Below are 25645 nucleotides of genomic sequence, written 5' to 3'. Positions count from 1 at the left end.
GTTTTATATTATACACATACCTGACACTTATTTAGTCTTGGACACATTTTTTCCAAATGGATATGTGACTTATGGTTTTGGTTATTATTTTTTCTAACTTAAGAGCTATTTGGCTATTTTAATAACTGTAGAGCAGTAACTATGGTTCCAGAAATCTGGACACTGAGTAAGGGGAATCTCGTTTAATTCAATTCTTTTGGTTTTGTTTTGACAACAGGGTCTCACTATGTAGCTCTGGCTGGCCTAGAACAAAGTTGTGGGATTAAAGACTTACACCACCATATCCAACACTCACTTAATCCTCAAGGGTGAGACAGTTTTGTCTTCTGGTTTCCCATGGCAGCTAGCAAACCATTTATATTTCCATAGTTCTTTGAAATACTGAATGAGTGGTAAAGGATCTAACTCAGTGGAGGAGTGCTTGCCTAGAGTGTAATGCTCTGGGCTCAGCCCCTAGCACTGAACAGACAAAAAGCATTCCTTGTCAGAAGGGCATTGCTCAATTAAACTGTTCTTTACCTTATCTCCCTCCTTATAAGGGAGTTCAATACTTAGCCTACAGGTAACCCATGCTGCCTCTCTTGATTGTCAGGTCCAAAAGAAATATAGAGCAAATGTCTACCTGTGGTGTCTACTAGCATACCAACAAACATGCTGGCCTACAGGTTCTCAGCATTACAAGTACTTTGGAGTTCCTGTACTGGCTCTTCTCATCCTCCTCCTCCCCTAAACTTCTTCAGCTCTAGGGCTTAGTCCTATATAACCCTACCATTTCAGTTATGCACAGTCTTAGTCACCTCCCTTGGTCCATCTCTCTTGGTTCCTCTCTTGGTCCCTCTCTTGGTCTCTCTCTTGGTCCCTCTCTTGGTTTCTCTCTTGGTCCCTCTCTTGGTTCCTCTCTTGGTCCCTCTCCTGGTTCATTTCTTGGTCCCTCTCTTGGTCTCTCTCTTGGTCCCTCTCTTGGTTTCTCTCTTGGTTCCTCTCTTGGCCCCCCTCTTGGTCCCCCTCTTGGTCCCTCTCTTGGTTTCTCTCTTGGTCCCTCTCTTGGTTTCTCTCTTGGTTTCTCTCTTGGTCCCTCTCCTGGTCCCTCTCCTGGTTCATTTCTTGGTCCCTCTCTTGGTTTCTCTCTTGGTCCCCCTTTTGTCTTTGCTTCCCTCTTTTGTCTTCCTTTCTTGGTCCTCCTCTCCTGCACTCCCCATCTCTCTTCACCCTCATGTCCCAGTTTACTCAGCTCCCATGTTCTGCTTACTACTTTCTCTCCTTGCCCTGGACTCTTTCAGATGCCGCTGGTTGCACGTTCCCTCATGTCTACAATTAAAACCTTCTTGTAAACCACACCTTTGAGTGGCCATTCATTCATGGAGTGAATAAGTGGCCTTATTCAATGGCCAGCTGAGATCCTTTCAGAGAAGCCAGAGATATAAAGACAGACAAATGTTCAATCAAGGTTGACAAATACTTTTTACTTTGTGTGTGTGTGTGTGTATGTGTGTGTGTATGTATGTATGTATGTGTGTGAACGTATTTCTAAGTGGAGATGAAGTAAAGGCCTTGGGATATCTTCAGCATTTGGCAGATTCTAAAGATGAGAAGATTGAACAACATAGCTTCAGAAAGCATTATTTTATACCTAATATATAAACTCCTGTTTGATACTCTTCAAGGAGACAGCAGTGAGCAATCAAGTCTCTCCCAATTACATTCAGATCTTATTCTGCATAGGACAATGAGGCATTAGGTGATAACATCACAAAAGTAATATATATGTCCCTTCCCTGTGCTTCAGTCAACAGATCCATGGCTAACTACAAATGCCCTTGTCAATGGGCTTGTCAATAAAAGCCCTAACAGGGTTTTTATTAGGGAGCTTGCTATTCTAGAAACTAAATTATGCTCAGAAACTTCTATGATTAATGAGGAGGCACTAAGTGTCCCCTGAGCAATTTTATATATAATATAAAAACCAATAGAAAGTTGATATCAAGAGCTGTTTGGAAAATAAGTGAGAACACATGGCTTGAAGCTATATTCACATACATTTATTTTCATAAATTATGTGTGATAAATTGAAAGGGCAACATGTTTGTAATAAATCAGCTTAAAATAGATTTAAGCCTCCTTGCAGTTATTATTAGGAAACAAATATTTTGACACCTTAACACTATACTGTGTTATACCTAAAAAATCAAATAAGACTGTTCTGGACTTCCTGGCAAAGTTAGCAGCAGGTTGCCTGTGGGAAGCACATCATACTTCCGCCTCTATCCTAAGTGTAAGGTGGCTGGGCCTTTGCAGTTAAAAAGCTTCAGTAATTCTTGTTTGCTTTGTTTTATTTATTTATTTATTTATTTATTTATTTATTCTCTCGGACTGGTCTCACTGTATAGCCCAGGCTTGCCTCTTGCTTCAACCCCACAAATACTGGATTACAGGTGTGCACCAACGTGCTCAGTTCTCATATATTCACACATTCATGATAACGGTCAGGTGAACATTGACACCCAGGGATTCACTAAGATACTATGTTCATAGTTTTTTTTTTTCTATTTAAAATAATACTAAATGAGCTGGGCAGTGGTGGTGCATGCCTTTAATCCCAGCACTTGGGAGGCAGAGGCAGGCGAATTTCTGAGTTCAAGGCTAGCCTGGTCTACAGAGTGAACTCCAGGATAGTCAGGGCTACACAGAGAAACCCTGTCTCAGAAAACAACAACAAAAAAAAAAAAGAAGAAGAAGAAGGAAGAGGAAGAGGAGGAAAAGGAGGAGGAGGAGGAGGAGGAGGAGGAGGAAAAGAAGAAAAGAATACTAAATGTCTAGGAATACAGTGCAGAGATAGAGCACAAGATCAACATACTGATTCAAACTTTAACACCATAAATAGATAGACAGACAGACACTGGAAACAAGTCTGGAAAGTCTGGGCTTTGGTACAGTGCTGGTTCTAAAAGTGGTGGTTTTATTTTGCACATGCTCCTAAAGCAAGTTCAATTAAAATGCAGCTGGTTCAATGTCCATCCTGTAGAGATTTCCTCTGAGTGGAAGAGAGGGAGGGAGGAAAGCGAAGGAGGCTGAGGAAATGGACAGGGGCCTGGAGACCTAGAAAGTCACAAGACTCATAAGGGTAAATTATCTGTGGGCTCTGGGCAAAGAGGTTGCCTCTCATGATGAGAGAGCTCTTGATTAGCAGATGTATTTCTAAAATATTATGTAAATTGCATTGAGGACTCTTGATTATCAGACGTATTACTAAAATATTATGTAAAATGTGCTGTGTTATGTGTTGTTTTCCTAACGTACGTGGGCAATTTGACCTTTAACACTCTCCTTACATAGCCCAGGCTGGCCTCATATGTTACCCACCCTCTTGTCGCTTGATCTTGTGGCTTAGCTCACGTCAACATTTCCCTAACTTGATTATGGCCATGGCTCTGCTGTCATTCTCTCCACCTCCCGTGTTCTCACCTGAACCTGAGGGAGCCTAGGACTTGCACTTGGAAATGTTAAGAGGTATTTAGGTGTCCCTGGAAATTGATTACTAAGTTTACATTGTGTTTCTAGTCACGGATGCCATTAAAATACAAACAAGATATATTTCAATAAATATAGGGTTCATTCATTCAGAGGCTTGAAAACAAGAAGAGAAGGATCCCTGTTTGCTCTTTACATACCTAGTTCTATACCCTGGTAACTTCAGTCAAGTTTCATGCCAGATGATTTTGTTTTTTAAAGGTTCCTTTCCTGGCCAGAACATTGGAGTTCCCAGTCTTTTGTTGAAACCTAATCTTCAGTTCAAAAGCCTTGAGCTCATGAGAACTTTTACAAATGGCTTCCCTGGTAGTCATTTAGAATGTGGTTGGCTGGGGACAGATATCTGGCCTCTGAGTAGGGATCAGTTGTTCTTTGTGGGAAACCAAGTGGTCTGGGTTTGCCTCCAATCTGTGAATCATGTTTTCCTAGTGTGTCTTAAAGGCTTTTCTGACCTTCACAATCCCATTTCATGATCTCAAGTCAAGATATAACTTCATATGACAACGTGGAGGAATGCTTGGTTAATATTTTCTCTTTTCCTTTTAAAGCAGTCTTTAAAGTTCTTTGGATAGAATGGAAGCAGCTCATAGAGAGGTAACCAGTGACTTGGGATAAAGAGCCCCCCTGTTCATCAGAGGCCTAGAGTTTGTTTATGAAGGAGTCTATTTCTTGACATAAATTAAAATAAATATACTGGCTTTTTAAAAATAGTGTATCTGCACAAAAGGAAGTACACATTCTTAGCAGCATAAATTTTAGCTCTTTGAGCAAGTCATGCTAATTGCTAATTTATCCATCTGTCCCATAGTGCCCTGAGGGGTTAAGTAAACAGTTAACATCACTGTTTGTGCTAGACAACTGGCTTTTCTCCTAGCAAATGTCTACGTTTCTTCTGAATTATCTTTTAAAGAGTTTAAGGAGATTCTTTTTACCCCTTTAAGCGTTTCATGGCTTTCCTGTGCTTTGTTCTTTCTCAAGCCAGGCTGTCTCGTGAGAACCAGCCAGTCTAATGCCAGCCACAGAGCCAATGCGTCTATTGAGTCACAGTACCTACCATTCCAGCCTGAGACAAGAATCTTTTAATAGTGGTCACCTCTGTGAGGGATGAGAGTAGAACATTCAAATGTGACACCTACAATTAGAAAGATCTCTGGTTTTGCCACAGCTATTTTAAAGATGAGGTCATTTGGGGAGTGTTGAAAAAGCAGCATTTATTCAAAACTTTCCATCGCAGTTAATTTATGCCCCAGTAGGTTCATAGTGTTCTGTCAAAGAAACTTGCTGTCTGACCTTAGGGTCTTAAAGGGTTAATGTAACTGTTCATGTATTCACTTGGTATCGAACCAAGGACCTTAAGTGTATTAAGCTGGCACTTTACCACCGAATATGGTTTTAAGCGCATCAAAGGTGCTGGGAATAGAACCAGGAATCGTAGCATGCTAGGCCAGCGCTCTATTCCTCAGTAATACTCCTTGCTCCTCTCCACTTCTTGTAACTTCACTGCCCCTGGCATCACCTTCCCGAGATCCAAGTGGCTTTGAACAAAAGAGAAAGCCAGAGATTTAGGGAGTCGGGTGTCATTTCAGAGCAGCCCTGGCGATTACATTAGGCAAGGTGCGAAAGGGCTCCTGCCAGGTAAAGCACCGGAAAGTTACAAGTTGGGTTATTTTTTAACCGGCGTCCTCCAAAACCGACGCCGTGTAGGTGTCTCACTCGCTAACTTGTAAAAAGAACTCCAGGTTCTTTCTTCGCTCGCTCGGGGAGAGTTAGCAGGCAGAGAATCTGGCAGCCGTTCAACGACCCCGCCCTCGGAGTCCCAGGGGGGCTTCTTCTGGAGAGTGCGATTGTCTAGGGCGGAGGCGCGGCAAGGCAGGAAGGGAGCGGGGCGATCCCCGAAAGCATCCCCCGAAACCGCCCGGCTCGCAGCGCGTGGAAACTTCCCTGCCGGCGAGCAGGGCGGGAGGGGGCGGCGGTTCCCCTCGGCGCTGAGAGCACCGCGCGCGCGAGGATCGGGGCGCGCGGCGGGCGCGGCGGCCGCCGCCTCCTCCCGTCCCCGCCTCCGCGGCGCAGCCTCCTCCCTCCGCCCGGCTCGGCCTCCGGTTCCCTCCCCTCGTGGCAGGCTCCGGCAGCGGCGGCGGCTGCGGCGGACGGGGAGGGCGTGCGCCGGCCGAGAGGTGTGGGCGACGAGGCTAGGGAAGTTTCAAGTGGAAGGTCGTCCGCCGGCCGGCGCGTCCCCTCACTCTCCTCCCGCAGCATCATGGCGGAGCCGAGCGGCTCGCCCGTGCACGTCCAGCTTCCCCAGCAGGCGGCCCCGGTGACAGCGGCGGCGGCGGCGGCCGCGACATCAGCACCGGCCCCGGCTCCGGTGGCGCCGGCAGCCCCGGCTCCGACTCCGGCCGGGGCTCCAGCCCCGGCCCCGGCAGCTCAGGCGGTCGGCTGGCCCATCTGCAGGGACGCGTATGAGCTCCAGGAGGTTATCGGTCAGTGCGGAGGGTGCAGCGGGGCCGGTCCAGGCCGGGCGCCGAGACTGGGCGGGAGTGGGTGCGGGATGCGGTTCTGCCTGCCTGCCTGCCTGCCTGCACGCCCAGAGGCAGAGCGGCCGGCTTCGGGGCCTACCGGCTTCAACAGTTATTTTATTGTCTTTTTTAATTTTTAATTTGTCCCTTCCTTCCCCTGAGCGCGGCTGCTGCAGGAGGTGGCGCGGCGGATGTGACTCGCACTGCAGACGAGCTGCAGGCTGCAAACTTTTATCTCCCGGATCGCCGGGGCGGCGGAGCTGGAACCCAGTAACGCCGCATCCTCCTCCCCCACCCCTCAAGCCCCGGGGCCGCAGCTCGTGGCTTGTGACCACGCGGATGGGCTGCCTGGGCGGGGTGGGGATGCGGGGGCGCCGCCCTGGGCTTCCGCGCCCCCGCGCCGCGCCGGGTGAAACGCGTCCTAGGAGAGCCTGCGGGCGCAGCCGCGCCTCTGCCTCCTGCCGTGACCTCTCGGTGGGTAGCCCAGCCACGTAGTAGTGGCGGAGGCCCAGGCGCCTGCCCAGACCAGGGAGGATGCTGGCCTTCTTCTGACAGCCGCCGCATGCTAGCCCCGCAGCCCGGCTCTGCGCGCGGTGCGCCGGGTACCTGCCTCCCTCCTTGCGGGCGCGCCGCCTGCTGCCAGCCCTGGGGCTGGTGAGGGGGCGCGCTGGCCTCCTGCCCTTCGCCCGGGCGGATCTGCTGGGGTGAAACTCGAGGCTGTCCACGATCGGCGCCCAGCCTTTCGGTGTCTCCTAGGCAGCTCACTAATATCATCTTATCTTACATTTTTAAATACCTGGCAAAATCAAAAGGCAAGAAGCCCGCGTTACTTTGAGCCAAGCACGTGAAGAGCCAGGATATTTGTGGTGTCCTCTAGCTTAGAACCTTACCTAAAAGTTCATTCAGTTAAAAGTTTTGTGCCTCAGCGATGCTGCCAGGCAAAGTGGGCCCCATCATGTAACCTTATGAACTCTGGACTGGGGATGTTGCTGGCCCATAGTCTTGATATTTAAAGATGGGGAGAAAAAGATTTCAAGTTATCTTTTTTTTTTTCATTTAAAAAGATTTCTCGCCGGGCAGTAGTGGTGCATGCCTTTAATCCCAGCACTTGGGAGGCAGAGGCAGGTGGATTTCTGAGTTTGAGGCCAGCCTGGTCTACAGAGTGAGTTCCAGGACAGCCAGGGAAACACAGAGAAACCTTGTCTCAAAACAAACAAACAAAAACAACAACAACAAAAAAACCAACAACAACAAAACAAAACAAAAACAAAAAAGATTTTTCTATTTCCCCCTTGAACAATTATAATTAATATAATATAATAATTTCACTAGATACACCAAGGAACCCCCTTTATGTCTTGAATGACTGAGACTGCCAGAAATGCATAAATATACATACATATATATGTATATGTACATATATGTGTTTGATAGGCAGAAATGTGTGTATGTATAGTAATTATGTACTTTAGTATGCAAAGGCTGCATATAGCCTTTATAGACATTTATAGACAAAATTCTCCTAGTATTTTTCATAACTTTTAGCTAAAGACTCTTCAGGGATGGATCTTCAAGCTGCTGTCAGGATTTAATAACGCTAGAAGCTGTCAAAGCCCAGAGCCCTCAGTGAAAACTATTTTAGTCTGGCATATAAGGCTCTTCACTCTGAACTTCTCTACTGCTCCCCAAGTTCTTACATCCTCACAGTAATTGCTGACTGCTGTCCTTGCAGGCTCTTCCCTTTGAAGGCCCACCCTGCTCGCACACACAAAGGACACACACATATGTACATAATGCACACATACATACATACATACATACATACATACATGTGTATTGATATTGAAGACTGAACCAGGGACATTGCTAGCGACCTTTGCTCAGCCAGTCATGCCCAGCTTCCAAGGCCGGAGTGAATATCTTCTGAGAAGCCTGCACTTCTCCCAGGACACAGTTTGGTGGCTCCTTCTGACCCCTTCTTTATATGCTCTGTAGTCCCTAATCGCCTTGTCCTTACCGATTGCTTGTCAAGGCCTTGGGACCTTCTAGGTTCTGTGCATGTGTTGGCAATGCAGGGATGAGTCAATCATGTCCCGAAGGACTTGATGAGTTAGGAGACAAGGAGGAATGGTCCTATATGATGTGCTGAGTGAGTGCTCAGAGGCAGAGGGAGACAGATACTATGCAGGGGGGAGATGGACTGATTCTGCACTGGGCTTTGAAGTCTGAGTAAGAGCTTGTAAGATGCCTAATTATTCCTGTTGCTGCCTTCCCTAATTGAGTTGAGTTGGTTGGTCTCTTCCACCACACAGTGTTCCTTAGAGTCCAGAACAATTTACATACAAGTAATTTATATTCTTAGGTTGTTAATCATTAGGGTTAAAATGTAATCCTTGACTCTGGGAACAATATTTTGAGCTGGCTCCTTTTGTGAGTTAAGGAATAAAATCTTTTTAGTTTAAGTAGGATTAATTACAAGGCCTCCTGTGCTTGTGGTATCAGTGTTAATTATGGTTGGTTGATTTTTTAGTGAAGAAGAAAAAAGGGGGGGTATTTACCTGGGGGTTTCAAGAATAGAAAGACCTGCTTCTTTCATTCTGGTTTTACACATTATTCATCTTTTCTGTGATTTATATTTATCTCTTATTTTCCCATCCTAAGAGATGGGTATTTGGAAACCCTTATTATTGACAAATGGCTGGAATAGGGTTCTACAAAGGCTTAATGGTTCCCTTTAGCCTTTCATGCTAGTTGAGCCATTCAGAATGAATTCGTGGCTAAGCACTTTGCCTAAAACATTATATTCAAGAAGTTAGCAGTACAAATTCTAAACCAGTTTGAAAGTCAATGCCAGTCAACAGCAGTGGCTCTCCTTGCCATACAGCAGGTGTCCTATGATGTGATTCCAGCAGTTCGAACCACAACCAGCAGGAGGCTCAGATGTGCCAGAGCCTCAAGCCCTGGGAGGCAGGGCGCTTGCTTCAACTTCCAGCGTGGCACAAAGCACAAGCACCTTTTCTTCTGTTTCTTTCTGGGTCCAGGACAGGGCCTCAGGATTAGGACAGGCTAAGTTTTCTAAAATCCAAACAGACCAGCTCTAGTTATTTGAGTTCTTCTGTTTTAGAAAAACAAACACAGGATTTTTCAAATCTAAAAATAAAGTTTGTCTTTGTGGAGCTTGCTGTTCTGTTGTAAAAGCAACAGAGAAACTGTAATGCTATTAGGAGTAATCTGGTTCAGAAGTTTAGGCATGACCTAGAAATAATGTCCAGTCTGTCGGACGGAGCTGTATAATCAAACAGGGGTGACACACGGGATTATCGAGTTCCCGTGCTCAGGGTATTTCAGATGTTCCTGGGTTCTGTACCAATAACTGTTCTTTGGAGAATTTCAGATCTCTTCATGATCTCTAGCTTTACTCATCTGACCTTGGCCTGGGAGTCCTTCTGCAGAAGCATGAAGGGCACCTGAGCCATGCCAGTTGAGAACTGAGTTTGTTGGCAGTATTAATAGGATCTCCTTGACTCTCTAAACAAAGAATAAAAGATGAGTTATGTAAACATTGACTCGGGCATCCGTAATAGGATGGACAACCTCCGTGAACTTCTCTCCTTGAACGAGGTCTGTCTTGGCAGTATCAGTTTCTGAATTTGAATCAGGTAATTCCAGAAGTGCTCCTATCTCCCCTAATTTTCCACCTAGAAACAATAAATAGACCCACTGCTTCTGAATGCTTGATTGTCTTCTTTTTTCTTCTTCTTCTGGAAAAGCCTTTCTTTATGTAACTTTTGTGTTTGATTTCTCCATGTTGCCTTTTTCCCCCCCAATGGTGGTCGTTTGGAGTGCTCTGAAAGGGGCACTTATTTGCTGTCTTAGGCGACAGAAAACAACTAGACTGATGTGGAGGGGGTCCCTCTGCTCATTTTGTTGTCTCTCCTGAGAGTCTGCTTATCTGCCGAGGTCCACAAGCCTTTGCCAAGGCTCAGGTAACAGGGCTGGTGGTCACTTGAAGGAGCCTCAGCCTCCCCTAAATTAAGATCTGCAAACAGTCTAGGGCACTCTCAGCACTTCTGGGGAGGTCCACGGTCTGTGGATCAGCACGTGGGTTGTGATGCCTAGAGATAGTCTGAGGACAGTGGGATAGTTTGAGGGCGCTGAAACTCTGGATCTCTAGGCCTTTATGCCAGCAACCTTGGTGTGTTCCTTTGACTTCAATTAGTGTCTTTCTCCCATGCCCCTCCTTCATCTCTCCCTTCCGTCTTTTCCTCCTTCCCTCCCTCTCTCCTTCTTCCCTTCGTGCAGTAGAGTCCTGAGATAACTTGGGTGAACATAGGGGTCTGAGTTCTAGTTGTCTAACTTTTTAAAATATGCAGAGGAAAAGAAGCTCACTTTGTGAACATGTTTGTGAACGGCTCACTTTGTGTGCGTTAGACACAGACATTTTGCCGCTTTAGCTTGTGGAGTGTGTATGTGGCCTGCTAGAGTGTCACTCTTGTCTATGAGCCTCATCTCCAGCCTTTAGCCCCATTTTTTTAAAGTGTGCAGTTCTGTGACATTGAGCATAGTCCTAACAATCGTGTTCTTTTAACTCTGCCAGTGAAATTGGTGAGTGGGGAAAATCTCAAGGTTAAAAGAAACTTCTGGAAGGCAGACTGCTATCTTTGCTTTTTTGGTTATATTTGATTCATGACCAATAATGTGCACACTCCCCTACCTCCCTCCTGCCTTGACTCTTACGGCTTATCTTACAGTACATTTTGGATAGTGTTTAAAAATAAATGTCAACCATGATGACTCCAGAGTCAGAAACCCTGGTCTGTTTGTTTCGAGTCCGGCTATGGTTGTCTCTGGTAGTTGTGACCAATTACTTGTGAGTTGTGAGCAACTTGTTAGAATTTGTTCTAACAAATTACTTAGATGTGTCTGCACTCAGTTTCCATACTGGTAGCTGGAGCAAAATAGGTTTGTGAGAGTGTGAAACACTTAGAATGGTGCTTGGCACGGGGCACACTCAATTAGTCTTAGCCATAACTTCTGTAAACCTCGCTTGCTAATCTGGTTCAAGTTATCAGGACAGAACACAGTCCTGGCTTTTCAGGCCTTTGAAGTGGCTTCAAGAGTTTACTCTGCTCGATTTCTGCCAAGGGGGAGAGTGCAGAGGGGTGAGGTTACCCTCAGACCTCCTTTTGGAAGGTGGCATGCAGGGAAAGTCAGAAGCCCAGGTAGGCCGGCTTCACCCAAGCCCAGGCAACTGCACACCCTGGAGACTTCGTGGAGGAAGCTGGAGAGACCTGTAGAGCTCGGGGCGATTTGGACAGCTCAGGGGTTTAGGTGCCAGATGGCTCTTTGACAAGAGGTGAGAACATCCGTGGGAAGGTTGCCTGGAGGAGCAGCCCATAATGGTAGAGCTCTGAGAGCAACCTGCTCCTATTGCACTTTTCTTCTACCTCTGATTCGGCCTTTGGTGGCTGCCATGCTGGCTGGAAATGCTGCTGACTAAAAGAAATACTCACTGCTGTCCCAGTGACTGGGGGAACCGGGCCCTTTCTGTTAAAATAGAGTCCTCTCTGCCATTTCCTTCCTTTCTTCCCTTAGCTTTAGAAAGATTTGGAAATCTCTCTGGTCTTTTCCTTTTGTGGTGCTGGGGGTTGGACCCTGGGCCTGCCTCATGCATGCAAGGCAGGTTCTCCATACTGATTCACAACCCTATTCCTCTTAACCTTTGTTTGCACTGGTGTGAGTGTTTTATAAAACTCTTAGAACCTTAAGTGGTCTAGGCCGCTCTTGAGCTCGCCGAGGATGACTGAACTCCCGAATCTTCTGTTCTTGCTTTCCAAGCGTTGGGATTACATGCTGGCCCATCATGTTCAGCTTTTTTCTTGTCTTTCCTGTACTTTCCTCTTCTCCCTGCTCCTTTATCTCTGTCCCTGTGTTCACAGCAAAGCCGACTGGAGGAACCTCCCACTTACTCTCTGCCTACTGTAATCTGGCTTCTGGTCTTTCTCAAAAATCAAGTTGTGCTCTCTAAAATTGCCTTTGTCCATCTGTGGACAGAAGCCTTGGGCACTTCCTCTGCAGGCAAGTCTAGCCCCGTTTTTTATTTTGCAATCTGGAATGGCCATGACCTAGGCTTCCATTTCTGCCTCATGCATATGGTATTTTCGGTTTCCCTGTCTGCCGCTATTCCACTGTCTGCATCTCCATGGCTGACCCCGAAACGCAAAGGCCTTCCCTGACTTTGAACTTGTATTTAGATGACCTTTCCCTTTCTTTTTGTGGTGCTGGGTGTCATGCCCAGAGCCTCTCACGTCTCAGGAAAGAGTCTGCCTCCAGTCACACCTCCCAGTTCTCGTGGAACTTAATTTTTCCTCCATTCCTGCTCTCTCTCTTTTTTTTTTTTTTTTTTTTTTTGGCTTTTCGAGACAGGGTTTCTCTGTGTAGCCCTGGCTGTCCTGGAACTCACTCTGTAGACCAGGCTGGCCTCGAACTCAGAAATCTACCTGCCTCTGCCTTCCAAGTGCTGGGATTAAAGGGATGTGCCACTACTGCCCAGCTCATTTCTGCTCTTGTTCCTTTTCCATTTGAAAACCACCAAGTGCAAAACATGCTGATTATGCTACTTTTGTACCCTAACGAGGCTCCCACATCTAGAAGGTCACTACAATGATATACACACACAAACACACACACACACACGCACACAGAGCAGAACAATATATATATAACATATACATAGTGCTATATATAAACGTATATAATTTAAAATATAAATATATAATGCATATTTTAAATATATAATACACATTTATAATATATAAATATAATATATATATAAATGTAGGGTGTGTGTGTGTGTGTGTGTGTGTGTGTGTGTGTGTGTCTGACTCTCAGTTTTGTCCCTACAGGTTTAAAGCCCTTACCAGTGCTTCTGGAGATTATTGTAATAATGTACTAACCTCCATTCTTGTTTCCAGCTCTAGTATGCTATGTTATCACAGTTGATACTGCTATGTCAGGGTGTCTATGGTGCTGTTCTCAGGCTTACACACTTTTTACCCGCCCTTGCTCATCCTCCAGGTTCCCTCTAGAGCAGTGTTTAAAGCCTCTCGCTTCCCTTTCTCTCTCTGTCTCTCCACTTCCATTTTCAGGATGGCGTTGCCAGCCCGGGGGAACCTTGGGCCACTGTGGAAACGCTTCCTTCCTCCTCCCTCGCCTCTGCCGGGAAGTCGTCTCCAGTTTGGAACCCTGCGCCTGTGTACCTTCTGGTTCTGTGCTTCTCCTTTTTAGTTTTATTCTCTTGCGGGTACAGCATGCATGTTGAAAGTGTACCTGTTCAGTGAACACACTCAAAAGATGTGCGTGTGTAAGCTCCCTGTTCTTCTATTAAATAGTCAGGTGCAGTTAGCTTTGTGTTGTCCCCATTCATGTTACCCCTGCTTTGGGTGCTTTTAAAATCCAGGAAAAAAAAAAGATTTCTCTTCACAGAAACAGTTTCTGCTCTTAGCTCTTCTGCCCCCGCCCCCTCCACTGGCCCTGTTTTGTCTTTTATCTCCTTTCCCTTGGAAGGATAGTTTTCTGAGTGTTCATCCTGGCCTTGGATGGTCAGAACTTCTTATTTCCACGCCCCATACTTCATATGTAATATTTGATCATTGTTTTCTGGATGCCTGAATTCTGGGGATGGATGCCATAGCCTGCCATCAGAGTTTGCCTCCTTTGACCCTGAGGGTTTGATCCCGCCTTTGATGATTCTTGCTCAGTTAGTTGACCTTGGGCCAATCAGCTTTAAGAGCTCTGTAGATAGGAACTCAACCCCTAAGCTCACTAAAGGTGCTTCCATCTGCCTGTGTTGGGGTGCAGGGTTGAGGCTCCCCTTCCTGATTTATGGAACCTGGAAGTGGTCCATGTGGGCTAGAGGCTTGAGAGCTGCCTGCTGTGGCTCTCCACCTTGTGCCAGATGGTAGGAGGAGTAAGGGTGCCCTGCATCGCTCCTCTTGGGAGCCCAGTACTTCCTTCTTTGAATACAACAGTGATCTCTTGCTGTTTGCATGTTAAATAGAACCCTTACCTTGAAGTTCTTTGGCGTGGCTTACTGCACAGAAATCAGAAATACTGGAGATCTGAGTCAGATGAAATGCAAGAGCAGAATTCCAGGGTTGGTTATGCAGGCAGGAGTTACACTCTTGTAAATGGCAGTGGACAGAGACTGATGGGATGGGAGTGGGAAGGGAGCGGTGCATGTAAGTCCGAGCTGATCTAATGCACGAGCTGATCTAATGCACGTAGCTATTTTGTGTGCATCTTTTGGGATAGAGGTCCTTTTCTCATTTAAGTAGAATTCCTCAGGTCATCATTTGAGGCTTTGCATTTTCTTTCAGGACAGTTCTGTTTAAGGTATACCAGATAGTTCCAAGATGCTTGAAGAGGAGCAAGCATTCCAAGGTTTCTTCCTCCCTCCCTTCCTTCCTTCCTTTCTCTCTTCCTTTCTCTCTTTTTCTTTCTTTCTTTCTTTCTTTCTTTCTTTCTTTCTTTCTTTCTTTCCTTCTTTCTTTCTTCAAATCTGCTATTCACTGGGGAGAATTTATGATACTAGAGAAGTCAGTGTATTAATTAAAAAGGCATTTCAGACTTGGCTTAACTGGAAAGCAGAAAGAAGAGAACTAGGCCTCTCTGACTCTAGCTTGGCAAGGCTTGCTTTCTAGAATTGATTGAAACACACACATTGGAATCCAATGTGAGTAAATGCTGAAGTATTGCAAGTTTTTTCTCATTTGCCAAATGGTTATTTGAGAATAAATTCTGGCATAGCTGGAAGAAGTGTCTCAGGCATTAAAGAAAGTAAGTGATTGATCCTCTAAACTCATTGTGTGTGTGTGTGTCTGTGTATGCGTGTATGTGTATAGTCATTTAAGATGGAATTCAGAGACCTCAACATCTCCATGATATTTGAGGTAATTTACATTTAATACAACTTTCTGAAGCCTAGAATTAGGAGTACTCACGTGTGTATTCTCCCAGGTTTAAGTACATAAACATGGTGACATTTTTGAGGTTTTAGGTTTCCAACTTGAGTTTCTGTTGGAACTCTTTGCCAGAATAACTGGTTGGAAGCAGGTGGATGACTCTGACATGAAAGTAAATTGCTAGATCTTTCCTGAGAGTACTTTGGAAGCATCTGCCCTTCGACGGCTTGAGACATCTTATAATCACTCTGTTGATGGTGAAAGTCTTAGCTGAATCCATGCTCTTGTTTTGAACTGGAAGCATCCGTTTGTAGAGGGTTCGTAATGAGGGGGCACTGCGCTTGATCTCTTCCCTGCCCTGTTTTGCTTGGCGATTGGAAAGGATTGTGTTCTCTGGGTGGTTCTTGTTGGCCTTCATTGTTAAGCTTTTAGTTTCAGCCAGCCCTTCTTCCCTACTTGGCTTAGTTGCCATACCCCCTTCTTGTCCCTTCCTCTTTCCTATCTTCTTATCACCACTATACACCTTTGCTTAAGTATAGGTGACTGAGAAAGCAGAGGTTGGGCTGGAGCATCTAGGGAAGAAAGTGCAGGTCATTCATTGCTGACCTTTCTGAGTTCCCAAGTGAGAAACGGCATGGACGTGAATGGAGAACAAGGAGATCCACTTGGAGGGGTTGAAGAAAAATCTACATCTTTGTAGATTTTTAAAAAGTTATACATCTTTGCTGTATAACTGAAGACTCACAAAATCAGAATCAGAGTCCGTTGCCTGCGGTGCTTCCCATTGTTGGATGCCCAGGTTCACAAGTCCTAGGTAGGGGTAGATTTCAGCCAGTATCACTTACCTAGTGTTCTGTAGTAGATTACACTGTGAGTTATTGGTTGTGAGGTCAGTGAGGTGGCCTTGTATCTGTGTGTAACACAAAGTGCAAGGGCAGTGAGTGTCTGAAACAGTTCCACTTTCAGCTTACTGGATGATCCAAGCAGGCATGTTGTACCTGTTAGAGTAGCAACAACAATGGATGTGGCCACTGTATTCATGAGGCCATTTCCATTTACCGTAAATTGAGCTAAGGAGGGAGGATACAGACTAATCTGTGATTGTTACCCTAGCATCACGTGACCCAGACTGCACAGAAACTGTTTAAAGGAGGAAAAATTAGGCTCATGATTTTAGGAGCCCAAGGCAGCAGTGAGGTCACGACAGTGGTCAGGGAGTAAACGTGTGCGGTGGAGGCTCCTCCTGTTTCTGTGGACCAGGAAATAGAGAGAGTGGGCTGGGATCCGGGCAGGCGTAAGTAGCCTTAAGTAAGTAGGTGGAAGGCCTGCTCTGGTGACCTGCTTCTGCTCACCGGGTCTTATGGCCTTAAGGTTGCATAGACTTCAAGTCATAGTACCAGACACTGAGGACTCAACTTGGAAAACGTGGGTCTTTGGGGAGCATTTCAGATGCAATCCACAACCCAGCCCTCTAGTTACACTCTACATTTCAAATCCTTAGTAGCCAGTCATGGCTGGTGACTGTTTACCGTTCAATACAAATTCAGATTATGTCACTGTCCGACATTTTGACAGGGCTGTGTTGAATGGTGTATTATTTAGTCAGTTGCTTTTCTCGTCGTTATATCTGACTCAAATACCTGACAAGAAGCAAAGAGAAGGTTTAATTGTGGTCCCCAGTTTGAGGATGCAGCACATCCTGGTTGGGGAAGGAATGGCATGGGGGCTGCCTGCTCACCTCTGTGCTGGTCAAGGAGCAGAGAGGTGAATGCTGGCACTCAGGTTTTCTTGTCCCCCCTCTTTTATCCATGCTGGGGTGGTGCCACCCATACTGATTACTGACTGTGTGTCTTCCCTCCTCAGTTTAGCCTCTTTGGAAACATTCTCACAGGCACAACTGGAGGTTTGACTCTTAGGTGTGTCTCCGTCCAGTCTAGTTGACAGTGAACATGAACCATCTGAGATGCTAGTTTCTTCTCACCGCCCAGAGACTGCCTGTATGTCATAGTGGTGTCTCCACCAGTGTCAGGGCACTCTCTAAGAATGGCTTGAGGTTCTGCCCTGACTTACCAGTACAAAGTGGAGGCAAACATGATGAGCCTACTGTGTGCCAGCATGTTTGGCTTCCTTCTACACTGGCTCTATTTTTGGAAGTAGTTCTGTTAGTGTTTTCAGAAGAGCCATTTGCTTCTGTGTGGGGTGACACTCCTGCTGGCTTAGACAGGTAATTTTAAGGTATAACTTTTTGTTCTTTTGATTGTTTTGAGGTGGGTTGCTTTTTGTAGCCCTGGCTGTCCTGAAACTAGCTATGTAGACCAGGCTGACCTTGAACTCACAGAGCTTTACCAGCCTCTGCCTCCTGAGTGCTGGGATCAAAGACATATACCACCATGCCTGGTTAAGGTATACAGTTTTGTCAGGCACTGGCAGACAGAGACAGGGAAGTGAGAGTGAGTGGGTTGGTGAGCAGGGGGTGAGGGGATGGGATGGTAGGTTTTGGATGGGAAACCAGGAAAGGGGATAACATTTGAAATGTAAATAAAGAAAATATCTAATAAAAAAAGTATACGTTTTTATCTTGTCCACTTAACTCGTTTTGGAAATGTTGCCATGATTCTGTTCTGTAAGCTCTGAGGTTCCTACCGAGAGAAATTATTTTTGGAAGCACTAGTTTACTTAGAGCCAAGCATATATATGAGAGTCATGGTTGGATATGGTGGCCCGAATAGCTCCACTTGTATTTATTTGTTTGTTTGTTTTATTTGTAGGTACTGGTAGATTAAATTAGAATATCTGAAATTAATCCCCCTTAAGAAAATAATATCTTCATTTGTCTTTGGCACTTATTGCAGATTAGAATACAGTTTCTTTTCTTTAAGAATTGGGTGGAGCTGCAGCTGCACACGCACACACGCACATACACACACACACACACACACACACATATTGATTAAAGGATTAATGGTTTAATAAAGTTTTAGATCACAAAGCAAATGAGACAGACACCTGCTGTCAACCCCTCAAGACAAAATCATGCTGACTGACTCCTGTTTGGGGATGGCAGCCTTTTTAGGAGAAGGGATTTGTGTCTGTATAGAGAGATGAGAGTGTAATGTGAGGCCTTTCAGGTGTGCTTCCCCTCCATGTGTCCCTCCAAGTGAACAGGCTGGAACAGTGAATCTTCTCCTCCTCCTCTCCTCTCCCCTCCCTTCCCCTCCCCTCCCCTCCCCTCCCCTCCCTTCCTTCCTTCCTTCCTTCCTTCCTTCCTTCCTTCCTTCCTTCCTTCCTTCCTTCCTTCCTAGCAATGGCCTTTCAAGTTTGTGGATAGCCAAGCGTAGTGCCTGGACTTAAGAACTCTAGTGGAAGTATTTCCTGTATAGTGTGGAGACTGAAATGGGGCAGTTGTTCTGTGAAGCTTGCAGTTGTGGTCATAAGCATGAGCCTAAGAAGAGGAGCATTTTGGGTAGAAGTCGGGATGGGGCTAGATCATTTACCTCGGCTAAAGTAAATACCCACAGGTTGTTTAAAAAGCAACACTCACAGGCTTCAAGAGAGGTGCTTTAATAGGGGCATCTTCCTGCTTGCAGGATTTTATCTGAAAGCTTCATGTTCTGTTCTAGCAGGGTCTTATGTAGCCAAGGCAGCTTGCCACTATCTGTGTAGTGCATGATGTTCCTGAACACCCAACCCTCTTGCCTTTGCTCCTCAGTGCCTCTGACATCCTCTCAATCCTGCCAGAAGCAACAATACAGGCAATTTTGCAACTGAGTAGCAGTTTAAAGTATTCTAAAAGAGAAGTAGGCTTTAAAGTTCTGCCATCAGGAGTGTATAAGTCTAGTGTGTGTCTTCCTCTGCTTCTTTCATTCCCACTAACAATAAGGTTAGGGCTTGAGAAGTGGCTCAATGGTTAAGAGCACTGGCTGCTCCTGCACAGGAGCCAGGTTGTTGCCAGCATCCACATAGCAGCTCACAACCTGTAACTCCAGTTCCAGGGTGTCCAATGCCCTCTTCTGTCTTCCACTGGCACCAAGCATGTATGTGTTTGCACAGATACACATGCAGGCAAAAACCCATATGAAAACTAACAGTGAATAAATCTTAGATAAATTTTCACTGTTTATATTTGTCTTAATCTAAATATTAAATACTCCTTCCTTTTTGTTTGCTTGTTCTTGGTTTTTGTTTGTTTGTTTGTTTTGAGCTAAGAAAACTTAGAAAGAAAACTTAGAAGAAAAGGAGAAACCAAAATATGAAAGCTGAGTTTTATTTATTATTAGAACCCGTCACAGCAGAATCTCTATGTATGTGTATAAAAAGTGTTTCATTCAAGGGCACCTGCTGGGAGGTATCCACTGACTCTGTAGCTAGTTCCTGAATGCTATAAGCAGTGGTGCTTTGATTTGAGTAGTATTATATTATGAATTATATTTATTATTTTACTGTCTTATTTATTTTTAATGCTAGGGATGGAAACTGAGATTTCACAAATATTAACAGAGTAGGCACAAACTCTAGACTAAACTCTCCAGTCTTAGCTTTTTTTTTCTTATAGTAGAAGTCACTCTATAAACTAATGATCACATGATTACTCCATGGTGTGGTTAAGGGGATGAGATGAGAGGGGGGGGTGGAGGAGGGACAGGAGAGAGGGTGCACAGACAGACAGACAGACAGACCACACACACACACACACACACACACACACACACAGAGAGAGAAAGAGAGAGAGAGAGAGAGAGAGAGAGAGAGAGAGAGAGAGAGAGAGAGAGAGAGAGAGATGAGTACGGGCAGATTAGAGTAGGAGAGACAGTGAGGGGGCTAGAATGCTAGCCTGAACTTTGAAATGTATAACAGACATTTGTGATATTGAATGTGCCTGGCACCACAGGCAAGCCATATGTCCCTTCCACCTTAGGTAAGGGAAATGACTCCTTTATGAAAGGGAGCCAGCTTCCCAAGTTCCTGAGGAGTGCTGGCTCTTATGTCAGCCAAACATCCTCCTGTAGTCCAGGTTGAGCGCACTGGGCTGCCTGGTGGAGTTTGGGGAACCGATGCTTCATTTGGTTGGGCCTGACAGTCGTCAGTTAACCTGACCATATTCTCCATGGTTCTATAGCATCGGGGACTATAGGTTTCAAAGACTGTTTGCTGTTAAACTAGTCATCAGGGTGATTTTTGTTATAAAAGCGGCTTTAAGAATGTGTATCTTGCTTTTAAAAAAGCTTGAGATACTGATTCGCGTGTGTGTGTGCTGGCCTATTTGCCCTTTGATGCGTCAGTCTGAAAGTTCTACAGCACATTCAAAATATAGGTGTTTACATCCATATACAATCATTCCTCTCACCACCCAGGAGTCAGTGAGCTGCGTCTATCTCAGCCCTAAAAATAACATGTCCTCTCCACATTGCTTAATTTCAAGGCCTATTGTTGCTTAGATAATCAAGGAAGTGTCTTTTCTTTGAATCCAATCCAGCAGTCTTTTATTGCTTGATTTGTAAACGGAACTGCCAGTCCATTGGGTTCAAAAGCCCACAAACCTAGGCTATCGGGCAGTTTGGCAGTGACATCTGTTACAGGGTTACTTTGGCTGATCTGACTGCTAGGCACCTGTCCCCTCCCTCACCTCTCCATGCATTTCCCTTTATCCCTCCTACAACTGAGGCCTGTCAGAGAGGAAGATCTTCCAGAGGATAGGAGAGGACGACCTTTCTCCTGTCAAGGTTATAGGAGCAGCTGCTCGCCCTCTTCCTGGCTAGAACCTCTAAACAGGCTCTTAAGATTAGAGAACTAGAAATACTTATTTTTTTTTTTTTAGAAATACTTATTAATAGAGTCTGTCCACTATGCTTTTCAGTGTACCAGTTGCAGGCATAGAATGCAGGAGTTGTGCAGTTTTACCCTTTACAAACTGATAAGACTTAACTGGTAAAAGCCCTTATTTTCAAATAGCACATGCCTGTAGATGTAGGAAGAGGGCCAAGTGCCCTTCTTTATAAAGCTGGAGACTTTTCTGCTAAGTGACCTGTACTACCAAGGGTAAACAAATGCACATGTCGGGATGGGACTAGGGGAGGATCGGTCCTGCCCTGGTCCAGTTGCCCCTTTCCCACCGAAGGAAAAAGCCATGAGAAAAGGATGTTTTCTGAGGCTATAAATATGCCTCCGGGGCTATAAAGAACTCCATTTTTTAAAAGACTCCCCCAAACGGTGTACTAGTAGTCATCATAGATGGACATTAGGCAAACCTTGGATAACTCAGACAAGGAAAAGTGGGGAGCAATTACCCGTCACCTTATCACTCCGGACCAGAGGGCACTGTTTGAAATTTGGTGTTGGTAAGACAGGTACAAATCAGAAACTGAAACTGGAAAAAAAAAAGTGTGAACAGATATTTTTAGGAATTGCTTTTTTTTTCTCCCATTTAGGACTATCACAAATAATTTACTTAGAGCAAACAAACAAACTAATTTTAGAGTAATGCTTGATTTGTTCTCTGAGAAATCAGTGCACACTATAGTCAGGTGCACTTTGTTACTACTGAAGCAAGTGTAGAAATATGTACAAAGGCGTTTTTAGAATCACAGAATGTTTATGTTACAATTTAATGTTTCTCATAATTCCTTGTTGCAGACTTGGCCTCTTGTTCTTCGTCTACCATTGGAATACCCTTTTCCCATACTTGGTACTTTACTTAATGGAAGTGAAATGGTTTACAATATGGCTTAGAAAAGATGAGAGCAGAAAACTCACTTTCCAGGTTGCAGATACAGTTGCGTGGTAGAGCATTTGCCCAGCTTGCCTAAGACCTCCTGTGTTTGAACAGTCCCTGCCCCTCACACTCAGTCCCCGCCCCCACACACAAATAGATAAAATAGCATCCTACGTTTTGAATTCTGAGCTGACCTTTCATCTAAACCCAAAAGTGGCAGTGTAGTGTTTTTCTAGACTGGTTAAATATGTGATACTGTTTTATAGAATTAGCTATCTGGTTTTTGTGGTCATGAGAGGGAAAAAAATGAATCTCTAGGAATTTGATGGCATGATTGTTTAGTAATTTTTTTCTTCTGAACGTCCAGGATTTGGTAATATTAGAATGAAAGAATAAAATAGAAATAACTATTGCCACAGCTAAACTTTACATTATCTAAAATAAGATTTAAGTTGTAGTGGCAGATGACCTCAGTAGTTCCTCAGGGACAGTTCCCCTCAGTTCCTGTTGCCCAGAGCTAGCTCAGTAGCTGCTTCTGTGGATACTGCTTCTTTCTTTTTACTTGGTAACTGTGTAGATGTAATGCACACTTCCAAATGCACTAATTGTATGTATAGTGTTGTAACTATACCCATTGTTAGGTCACTTACAAATTTTACTTTTACAAAGTTATATCTACATATATATTGCTTGTACAGTTACTTCTCTGTAGTCTCTGTATATATATCCGTATTAAAATAGGCAGACTGCAAATATTGACAGTGACCACCCTAGGTCTTTCTTCATTGACCCATGTCACCTTTAGCTGATTCTTTTTCAAGACTGAGTTTTGCACTATCCGATAGGCCTGAATTTGCTTAGCCCAATACCTTGATTGCTTAACCCACTCAGCTGGCTCTAGGCTTTCAGCATTCCAGGGTACGTGCATCTGGAATCGGGAGTTACACTTTGAAGAGTGCTGTAAGATTTTTCTGCAGTCTTTTGTAATTGCCTACTTCTTTGCCCCTTACTGACTTTTAAATCTAGATGGGAGCTAGAATAGAAGGCATCTCGTTTTATTTCCTACATTACTTACTCTTGGCTGCTGAGCCACCTCTTCAGCCCCAGCCTCAAACCTGAATTAACTCTCTGCTGAGATGCCCTGCATCCAGATTGGTGGGTAATAAATACTTCGACATCGAGTGTGGGTCCACATTTATCAGTCCATAGCGTAAAGTCTGGGAGATACAGCTAGTACAGGGACTCAGCACATCCTTGCTACGGAGAGAAATAGTGGGTGGGATAGTGGTGAATTAGAAACGAGGAATGTTGTCACCACCTGAGTATAGAGAGTGGAAGTTGTATCATTTTGTTAACTGACAAGAAAATGTTATGAAAGCCATTTCTAGCAAGAAATTTGTGGAAAGCTTTTCTAAGTTGCTGAGGAATCTGGGTTATAGAAAACAAAAGAATTGAATAGCCTCTTCTTTTGGTTGCGAGGAGTAGGGGCTCATTAAAATTACCCAAACAATAGTATGCTCTTAATAAACACTGATGGGAGAGCAGCGAGCTAAGGCTGACACTCACCACTCCAGGCTTTTCAGGAGTCCAGGAAAAGCTGAGCATCTATGGGAGGCTGTAGTGAGAGAGAGGTGTTGCCCTGGCCTGGGAGGGGGACATGATCCCAGCTGCAGGAGTTCTGGCAGCCTCTTTTTCTGGATCCGCTTTCTTGCTAATTTTCCACTGACCAGTGTGCATGCCTTTGCTGCCCTTTACCTGCCTCTGTTCCCGCCTCTGTTCCCATGTCTTCTCTTGTTCACTCTGTATCTCTCCTCTGGTAACGGCTTTGTCTCCTTTGAGGCCTCTTAGGGCTACTCAGTTTCTCTACTTTGGCCACACTAATCATTTCTGGGTTTTCTTACCACTTCCCAGTCCTAATCCCAGAGAACAACAAGAGTCTTGACAGTTTTTACTAGATCGTTTTTGTGATACATCTGACTGTCATAAATGCAGACATCCCTCTTCCCACTTGGCTAATGGCATAGCTTCAGAAACTCTTGGCTGACCAGGGGCCACAGGCATAGCAGGTACCTCATGCTAGTAATTTATGTAAGGTCCCTTCTAGTGACTAACAGAGCATCTATTTGAAAGGGCTCTGAAGAATGGAGCAGGAAGGGGTATGGGGAAGATCATCAATGTCACCTGTACTTAGTAAGCGATCATCCTGAACTAAGGCCGTCTTTGGATAAATAGACATGTGTTTATGATATGCTTAAAAGTCGGGGGGGGGGTTGTTGTTGTTTGTTTGTTTGTTTGTTTTTATGTCACTAAATACTTTCCTTGGAATTAACGTCCCCTTTTCCATAGGAGTTTAAATCTGGGAAATGTTGCCCTACCTGAGTTGTAAACGATCTGAAACTCGGAAGTGCTGATACCTGAATCCCGAGGTATCTTTTTTTTTCTTGCCCTTTCTGCTTGATTTTAGGGAGGACAAACTTGCTCATCCTGTTTATGTAAGGGCAGCGAGGTTCTGAAAAAAAGTACCCCGAACCTGATACTCCTGGAAGAATCATTTTCTGAGTCAATAGTTTATCTCAGCAGTATCTTCCCAGGATTTGGGAAAGAGAATCTGATATCCCAAATTTTGTGCTGTATTTGGCAATCTGGTTCTCTGTGTCAAGGATGAAAGCTTGTTCATTGCCCTCTGGAAGAGTTCAGCCTCTCTTCTGGAGGATTACTTTCAACTATCCTCCTTGCTTCTCCTCCTCTTCCTCCTCAGCCTCCTTCCCCTCTAAAGGCCATGGTCAATTCTAGCAATTTGAATGTTCCAGTTAGCAACCTAGTTGACCTTACTATGTGTCCCTTAGAACCTCAAAGGAAGTAAGAACTAACTTTATAAAACACTGTCTTAGTTTGGTTTAGGATCACTTGAAATGTAATCTGATTTGAGAGACAGCATTTAAGCTGTTTACGGAAAGATTGTTTTACTTGTCATGTGGTGGGGATTTTTGGTGGGTAAAATAAAGGCAAGGACAAGCTATTTGGGAAGGACCTTTAAATGGTCCGATCGTGTTTTAGAATGTTTCCCCGGTCATTCAAATACCTTTTAAAATCTGCTTTAAAATGCAATTTTAGTTCATAAGCAGAATTAAGCATTATTACTTTAATTAAAGACTTTGCAGTGCTGCTTATTATTTAGGGAAAAAAACCTTTGAAATTATTTTTGTTAAGAACATAGAAATTTCAAGCCCTTCTTTAGCTCATAGGTATGCTAATCCCCTCTTGATTGCTTTGCAGGGAGTTGACAGTCACCAGGAGCCTGGTTTATAGTGTATCTGTAAATGAGCTTTATTTTACTTATTATTTTGTGAAAAAATAAAGAACTTCCCTACTCTCTATTTTTCATTTGACAGGTCTTGTACTCTGACCTTCGTTTACTAGTCCCTACTGGCCAGTGTCCCTGGTTAACAGGTTGCATACATGGCAGAAATTTCTCTTTGTCACTTTCAATAGAATTGACATGCTCTCAGACAGTTACTCATTTCAAAAGAAGATCCCATTTTGGGTTTCGGATTAGTTTTCTATCTTCTCTCCTTTAAGAGGCCCAAAACATGCACAAATGTGATTATGTACAATATATTAGCATGTATTATCTTTCTCTTCATCTGTGTAGAGGTAAAAGATATATTTGTACCTGTATTTAAAATTACTCATTACAAAGGTAAAATGGCTAAGAGATTCGACTCTTGAAGGATGTCCTATTTTGTAATATAATCAAGAAACTGTCCAGAAGACATATGTCTACTCCAGGGCTTTTGAGAACAATTCAGGCTGGCAAGTTCATCACTACCACCACCAACACCAGGAACACCACTAACACCACCACTACCACCACTAACACCACCACTACCACCACCACCACCACCACCACCACCATCACCACCACCACC

The 25645-nt window shown here is 44.6% G+C and overlaps 1 protein-coding gene across 1 annotated transcript in view; it reads left to right on the top strand.

Annotated features, from left to right (window-relative positions):
• The first annotated feature begins 5403 nt into the window (after positions 1–5403).
• Stk39 (serine/threonine kinase 39) overlaps positions 5404–25645 on the top strand; it is a 262879-nt gene continuing 242637 nt past the window's right edge. The window contains exon 1 of the mRNA XM_031370500.1: positions 5404–6008. Within this exon, the coding sequence (XP_031226360.1) occupies positions 5786–6008 (223 nt within the window). The 5' untranslated portion in view covers positions 5404–5785. The remainder of the gene's footprint in view (positions 6009–25645) is intronic.

The sequence above is a fragment of the Mastomys coucha genome, unplaced genomic scaffold (assembly GCF_008632895.1).
Source record: "Mastomys coucha isolate ucsf_1 unplaced genomic scaffold, UCSF_Mcou_1 pScaffold15, whole genome shotgun sequence".
In the NCBI taxonomy this organism is placed as follows: Eukaryota; Metazoa; Chordata; class Mammalia; order Rodentia; family Muridae; genus Mastomys; species Mastomys coucha.
Note: the sequence above shows the minus strand (reverse complement) of the source record. Positions and strands in the feature narration are given on the sequence as shown.